The sequence below is a fragment of the Hipposideros armiger genome, unplaced genomic scaffold (assembly GCF_001890085.2).
Source record: "Hipposideros armiger isolate ML-2016 unplaced genomic scaffold, ASM189008v1 scaffold_204, whole genome shotgun sequence".
In the NCBI taxonomy this organism is placed as follows: Eukaryota; Metazoa; Chordata; class Mammalia; order Chiroptera; family Hipposideridae; genus Hipposideros; species Hipposideros armiger.
In genome coordinates this window covers 1,022,817-1,023,930 of record NW_017731554.1, presented here as the reverse complement: position 1 = coordinate 1,023,930, position 1,114 = coordinate 1,022,817, and the positions used below count along the sequence as shown (strand labels likewise).

The following is a 1,114-nucleotide window of genomic DNA, read 5'->3' as shown; positions in this document are numbered from 1 at the left end:
GCTCCTGCTGGCTGCTGGCTACACACGGTAGCCCATGGCAACCCACTGCCACAGGGGCTGCAGCCTATGCCTTCGCCGGCAACTCATGGCAGCCCAGCACCAGGTTGAGCTGTTGTTCAGCATCTTAGCTGTAGAGGGCAGTGTCACTGGCCCTCATATATGGGATCCGAACCGGGGCCCTCTGGCATCCCAAGCCAGTTCTTAACCATCGCGCCACTCGGCCAGCCCGAAGAAAAGTTTTAAAACGTGTTTTTGAACTTCGTGATGAACTCAAAATATTTTTTAATCAGAAAGCAAGACCGCAGTTCGAAGAACTTTTCAGTGATAAAAGTGAACTGCAGAAAATAGCTTACTTGGTTGACATCTTTGCCATCTTGAATGAGTTAAATTTATCACTGCAAGGACCAAATGCAACATGCCTCGATTTGTCTGAAAAGAGCCGATCATTCCAAATGAAACTTCAGCTTTGGCAAAAAACATTAGATGAAAATAAAATTTACATGTTGCTTACCCTATCTGCTTTCTTTGAGGAACATGACATTGAACCAGACAAAAGGATTATAATGATAATTTCTGTGAAAGAACACTTGCACATGCTTGCAGAAGAAATTTCATCGTACTTTCCAAATCTACCTGACACCCCGTTTGCACTTGCCAGAAGCCCATTCACAGTCAAAGTTGAAGATGTTGCTGAGACAGCACAAGAGGAGTTCATTGAACTTACTAACAATGATGCAGCGAGAACTGATTTCTCTACAATGCCAGTTATAAAATTCTGGATCAAGTGTTTGCAGTCATATCCTTTTCTGTCTGAGACTGTGTTGCGCCTTCTTCTTCCATTTCCAACAACATATCTTTGTGAAACAGGGTTTTCCAACTTGTTGGTTATCAAGTCTAAATACAGAAGTAGACTTGTTGTGGAAGATGATCTTCGTTTGTGCTCTTGCATAGACTGCCCCGAGAATTTCTGATCTGGTGAGAAAGAAGCAATCTCAACCTTCGCACTGATGTTGGCGGCTTTTTACGCATACTGTCGCAAAATGTAGCAATGTAGTTTACTGTTGTTATATTAAGACTGTTACCATGCTATACCATGCTTCAAGACAAAATTTCA

The 1,114-nt window shown here is 42.5% G+C and overlaps 2 protein-coding genes across 3 annotated transcripts in view; both read left to right on the top strand.

Moving 5' to 3' along the window:
- RDX (radixin) overlaps window positions 1-1,114 on the top strand; it is a 100,059-nt gene that overhangs the window by 18,505 nt on the left and 80,440 nt on the right. The gene's annotated exons all lie outside the window — the stretch shown is intronic.
- On the top strand, window positions 224-1,097 carry LOC109388704 (zinc finger BED domain-containing protein 5-like). Its single transcript, XM_019653652.1, has one exon. The coding sequence runs from the start codon at window positions 453-455 to the stop codon at window positions 969-971; it is 519 nt and encodes a 172-aa protein (XP_019509197.1). The 5' UTR covers window positions 224-452; the 3' UTR covers window positions 972-1,097.